The sequence below is a fragment of the Onychostoma macrolepis genome, chromosome 22 (genome assembly GCF_012432095.1).
Source record: "Onychostoma macrolepis isolate SWU-2019 chromosome 22, ASM1243209v1, whole genome shotgun sequence".
Lineage (NCBI taxonomy): Eukaryota > Metazoa > Chordata > Actinopteri > Cypriniformes > Cyprinidae > Onychostoma > Onychostoma macrolepis.
The window spans coordinates 4,496,036-4,502,035 of NC_081176.1; the positions used below are offsets into that span (position 1 = coordinate 4,496,036).

Here is a 6,000-nt window from a genome sequence, read left to right on the forward strand (position 1 = left end):
TGAGACCATTTTGTCAAATATCAGCATTGATGAGTTCAGTGTTATATAGTAAAGTGGTTTCTCTGTAGAGCAGAAGTCAATGGTTTCATGTAAGCAGGAATGGAAAAAGGCCCCTCAACCACAAGCTAGTGACACAGAAGCACTTTGCACACCTCAGATACTCTCACGAACAGACATCAAACACAGACGTCCAGCTGTAGGCACATTCTCATGCACAAGCTGTTTGTCTGTCAGCAGATCAAACCGCATTTTCTGAAGAGATGTAAATAACCGATACCACAGCAGGGTCTCCATTCCTTTTGATGAGTAGTTTGCATCTATGTTTTGCACTTTTACTTTAAGAGTGAAAAATGATCCAATGGGCTGTAAAAGTTACATAATTTGTAAAATGTCCTTGTATTATAAGGTGAAGTCTTTTGAAGTTTTAGGAGACCAGATGCAATGTGATGATTTTCACAATCTCAAAACTCAACCATTGACTCAGAATTTGAGGTCGTTGCAGGAGGATTCTGGAGAAAATGATCTGGGTCTCGTTCTAAGAAAGACATTGACGTTTGATCATCTCAACATTATTGGTGCATAATCCACACTCTCCTCTTTAGCTTTCTGTAAAAAATGCATAACACAAGATATAATAATAACAATAAATGTGATGTACTGTGATTATATAGTTTCATCATCATTTCGACGTAGTACTTTTGACTGTTTATTATAATAATTATGGTTTTTAAAATCATAATTTTGACTTTCATATTATTATTACTCAATTGTCATAATTTCAACTTTTATGTCATAATTATGATTTGCAAGAGCATTTCCTGTCTTATTTCGCATTTATATTCAAAAACACAAGCACATACTGATCTGATTCTCTACAAATGAACAATAAAATATCTTACCGATTCCTCTGTGTTTGCTCTGTTGAATGTCGGCTCAGTGTAAGATAACTCTTCTGCAGAAGTCTCAACTGTTTCAACAATAATATGCATTAAACAACTAAACTCAATCCTAGACAACTAGATCTGGTTCTTCACAGCATATTGTTTTATTTAGAGGTTTCAATTTTAAGGCAATAAATATTTAACACCACAGTTTTAAAAATGGCAAATTTAATTTGCCATTAGGCCTATTTTTCCTATTTTTTATCCATACACAAAAAGTTCCTCAAATATCACTACATTTAGAGAGACATTCTTACAAATAAATCAAACCCAGCTGGGATGTTTAACAGAAGTGAAGTCATTTACATTCTTTGTATTTATTAATCAGCATTTAAGCTCAGCTAGCATAATAACGGTCATCATTCATATAGATTTTAATTTGAGCACCAGCTGCATCTTTACACCTGTAAGATTATATTAATAAAATGGAGAATTTTTAAATAATTATTTAAAATTTAAAATTCATGTTTTTGCATTTTTAGTGTTGATCCAGACTGAGAAATGCAGATTTATGCACGTAAGACGACTAAAGAGCGACGTTCAGTATCATTATACACAAATAGACACACATTTTGATACGAGTATGATCTGCAGAAATACGTAGTCAAACACAATATTAGTTACAGGATGTTAACTACAGAACTATGAGATTAATTTTAATTAAATGATAAAATAAGGCTATCCGTTGACTAAAATTTGGAGCTTATTTTCAATTTCGTATTTTTTGTTATATTACTTGTTTAAAAGCAGTAGGAACCACTTACCTTCTTGATCAGTTTTTCTGTGTTTCCTGCAGAGCCAGAATATCACAACTACAGCAACTATCAACAGAGATCCAGCAGAGATCAGAGATATCAGAGAGACTGAGACTGAGACCGGAGGAACTGGAGGAGAGTGACAGAGAGACAGTAATTAATGTGATTGAAATCAGTCTGATCTACAACAGAAGACAGAGATCAGGTCAGTAAATAAACTCATATATCATCACTGCTGTACCTGAACATGTGTGACAGAGTTGACTGATGTCCAGATGTGTGGTCTGGTTGCTGATGGGATTGTTGAGCACACAGCTGTAGGTGTTTTATCCTGATATTCCACCTCCAGAGGTAGAGAGAGACTGATGCTGAGATCAGACACACTGATGCTGGACAATAAACTGTGTCCTTTGTACCAGGAGAGAGTCACATGACCCACATTCACCACTGAACACAACAATGAACAATTCTGCTGTGATGAAGATGATGATGAAGAACATTGTGAAGAGTTACTGCTGATGACAGGAACAGGCAGACGAGCTGAAAACATGAGAATAAAGAGAAATATGAACACAACAATCAGTCTATATTCTGTGTTGTGAAATCCAGTGAATCTGTGTAAAAATGTGTTGAGAGAGTGTTTAGCATGTCGATAGTCGCTGAATATGTCTGTCATCTCAAACTATACAATGATTTAATGAATGAAATATAATATGTGCATGTTTGGATAAATTATGTCTTTATACCAGGGATAGACAACATCCGTAGCTGAACAAGTAATCAGTGTCTTGAGGATTACAAAGACTAGGTAGGTGAGGTTTTTTTTTTTTTTTTGTCGCTGGAGCTAAACTCTACTGGACAGCGGCTCTCTAGGACAGCTGCTGCCTATCCTGATCTCTACTCACCATAGACAGAAACACTGAATGTTTTTGATGATTTTTTCGCTCCAGCTATCTCTAGTTGATAAACTCCAGCATGTTCAGTTGTGATGTTTGTGATGGTCAGAGATCCAGTTTGATTGTCCAGCTTCAATCTGTCTCTGAATCTCCCGTCAGGACCATCATATGTGGAGAAGATTTGCTTATTTTTCTTCATTTTAGCTATTTGAGACTTTTCAGCTCCAAATTTCCACAGTATATCATCGTCCTCACGTATTTCAGTAACACCAGTGTGTAAAGTAACAGAATCTCCCTCCGTCACTGACACTGATTCACCAAACACACCTCGGGAAAAAAAATAAATAAATTAAAAAAAAAACACAGATTAGGACCTCTGATGGTTTACAAAGCCTGAAAAACAAGCTGTATCATTTACATGTGAAGTTGAGAACATCGAGAATAGCAGCAGAAACACTAAACACAATGAAAGGTGAGATATACGAACAGACAGATGTGTGAGAGCCACATCTTCAGGGTGAGTTACACCAATAAGGTTTGAATCTGTATATCACTGCTATATTGACATCTCTTTGACACAGATAAAAATAATTGTCTAAAGTATCAACTGTCTTTATAAACTGCTGTAAACTGTTAACCGCTACCATTACAGACAGACTGTTGGAATCAAGCAGACAGAAAAAACGCTGCAGCAACACTTATGAATTACCTGGAAATATATTTATAGTGTCAAATAATGTAGTAATTTGGCATAATTTATGAAAAAAGGACAGATAACTAGTGCCAAATTAAGAAAACATTGGAGATATAGCAACCATGAGGGGTTCTTCATAGTAATGCCAGAGTGTCTTCTAACACAATAATTATAATTATTATTAGGTTTTGTGATGTCTTATTATATTATTATTATTATTACTACAAATGCCTATTTTAAACAAGTACATGACCCAAAACAAGTAATACATTGGATTATCATACTAAATATTCGAGGCTATTTAATACATTAAAACATAAATGCATTAATTCCAGATATTTCTGTCAAAAGAAATATGAACTCAAAGCAAACAGGTTTCCAAAAATAGCAACAACTTTTGCAATCATGCAACTTCCTTGAGGAGTTTAAAGTAATAGAGTCAAAGTTAATTTATCTTAAATATAAAGGAACATTGGGATCAAAATAATGATTTAAATGTAAGTCTGCATATTTCAAAGATTAAAGCCTGATTCAACTGATTTATCAGCTAAACCTTGATTTAAGCTTAATCCTTATGGTGCAACGCATTCTTAATCTTTCAGCTGATTTAAAGTTATCTGCTGAAGAAGAAAATCAATGCATAAAGTTACATCATTTATTGCAAAATGAAAGTACAAGTTTAATTGTGCCAGATATTTTCAATATAGTTTGTAAATAAATAAGAATTATTGTTATGACCTTTCTAGACCTGGAAATTTCAATTTAAAATTATGAACAGAGACTTAAGTTACTAGATTCCACAATATTCATAATACAGAGAGCAGTAGATGAAAATAAGCTTTGAACAGTAGAAGCACTTTTTTATTACTCTGAAGTAAGGAAAAAATTAAGAAGCCATAAAAATGTTTTCATAACTTACCAACCTGATGGAACAAACAGAACAAAACAAACATGTGAAACGTTTTCTTCAGTTGTTCAGTGTCTGATCTAATAAACTTCCTGCTAAACCAACAGCAGAACTGTAAATGATGTGAGAATCCTCCCACAGCAGAGTTTGTCCCTCCTCGTTCACAAGCCGCATTTGCATAGAATTGTATAGTTCATCTGCCTGTTGTTAAAACTTTAACTGTTCTTAATGAGCAAATGTTCTTTATTTTTGTCATTTAACTTAAAAAAGGTCATTTAAAAAAAAGGTATAAAAGCTGTCACTTTCAAAAAAGAATCTTATTTACCCCCTAAAGGTGTATATTAGTATTGTAAATATACATATACGTTTCTAAAGTGTGCATATTCCTACCCAAAAGGTACTACCCCAATGACAGTTTATCTACCTTTTTGTACCTTTTCTGAGAGTGTAGTTTCATGACTGTGTTAAATAGATTAAAGTAAAAGAATATAGTTTGAAATGTGAATTAACAACATTTGTGTGTGTGTTTCAGCCATCAAAATCAAAATACAGTGTTTTTTTTTTTTAAATACAGTTTGGTCAATGAAAGCACTGGAAGACTTTTCTTTGCACTTTTGTCAGTAAAATGAATAAGAATTAACAAATTACTTTTACATTCTTATAGCCTAACTCTAGTGATTTTAAAATTAAGTATATTTAGTCTAAATTGTAGTGAATGGGAAAAAAGTACATAAAAACCTGGTACTTTGAGGTGGCGGACGGCTTTATTCTAAGTTCATCTTCTGAGTCAGACTGAAACCTGCTGCCGTCGGCGTTCTACAGACACGTGGTTTGATCTGTTGGTGGACGTACATCTTGTATGAGAGTGGGTGCTTATTTCACGTGGGTTTAGTTTGTAGGTGAAGAGTTTCTTCCTGTCCTGCTACTGTGAGCAGCTTTTCAAGACTCACTAAACTACTGGAAAACAGCCAAGATGAGGAACTGCTTGACACTGAGGGAGAAACAATAACAAAATGATCATATTTATCTTCTTTCTTTCTTTGAGGCAGAGGAATGGAGAAGCCATTATAGCCAGTGGGTTGGAGGGCCCAAGTACAGCCACAGGGCTGGAAGTCCACCTTGTAGCTGAAGCCCGAGGGATCACAGAGCCATGGTGGAGTCTTGTGCTCTGTTGGATGGGATCTCAACGATAGGAATATTGGATTCAGTGTCTTGGGGCAGTCATGGCCTAATGGTTAGAGAGTTGAAAACATGAAGGCCACGGGTGCGAGTCTCAGGTCCAGCGGGGATTGTTGGTGGGGAAGTGACTAACAAGCGCTCTCTTTCACCCTCAATACCACGACTGAGGTGAGACCCTTGAGCAAGAACCGAACACCCAACTGCTCCCTGGGTGCCACAGCAATATGGCTGCCCACTGCTCCGGTGTGTGTGTGTGTGTGTGTTCACTACTGAGTGTGTGCACTTGGATGGGTTAAATGCACAAATTCCAAGTATGCCATTTGTCACTTCACTTTACCATATTCCACCAGAAGACATCTGTTGGTATTCATGCATTTATGGTTTGTTTCATATCCAAAACCAGTTAACAAAACTGTATTTTGTCTGGTACCCAAACTATACTTCCATCAATCTGAGGAAGCCAAGGAAGAGCAGAAAGCTGGAGATTAATAGACAATTATATAGGCTATATGAAAAAGTAGTGTCTATTGAACAATGATGTTCATTAAATTGCACAAGATTATCCATTAGACTCATATAAGTTAATCATTCACTGCATTATCCTTTGAGAAATGGTAAAACTGATTAA

The 6,000-nt window shown here is 35.4% G+C and overlaps 1 protein-coding gene across 2 annotated transcripts; it reads right to left on the bottom strand.

Moving 5' to 3' along the window:
* Positions 1–347: 347 nt before the first annotated feature.
* LOC131531356 (uncharacterized) lies at positions 348–4,922 on the bottom strand. Of its 2 annotated transcripts, XM_058762065.1 has the most exons (6): positions 4,206–4,922; positions 2,602–2,919; positions 1,938–2,236; positions 1,706–1,825; positions 900–967; positions 348–606 (listed from the first exon to the last, which is right to left on the bottom strand). In XM_058762065.1, exons 1-4 carry the CDS (start codon positions 4,237–4,239, stop codon positions 1,796–1,798), a joined length of 681 nt encoding a protein of 226 aa, XP_058618048.1. In that variant the 5' UTR covers positions 4,240–4,922; the 3' UTR covers positions 348–606; positions 900–967; positions 1,706–1,795. The 2 variants fall into 2 exon arrangements, 1 of the variants encoding a protein (XP_058618048.1); XR_009268654.1 differs by having other exon boundaries at positions 1,938–2,919; positions 4,210–4,922.
* Between the last annotated feature and the right edge of the window lie 1,078 nt (positions 4,923–6,000).

Excerpts from the sequence above, each read along its gene's own strand:
- LOC131531356 (XM_058762065.1), bottom strand. The coding sequence starts at position 4,239 with ATGTTTGTTTTGTTCTGTTTGTTCCATCAGGTTG. Across the intron at positions 2,237-2,601 it reads ATTCAGTGTTTCTGTCTATG|CTCGTCTGCCTGTTCCTGTC; the intron begins GTGAGTAGAGAT and ends TCATGTTTTCAG. Across the intron at positions 1,826-1,937 it reads ACTCTGTCACACATGTTCAG|TTCCTCCGGTCTCAGTCTCA; the intron begins GTACAGCAGTGA and ends ACTCTCCTCCAG.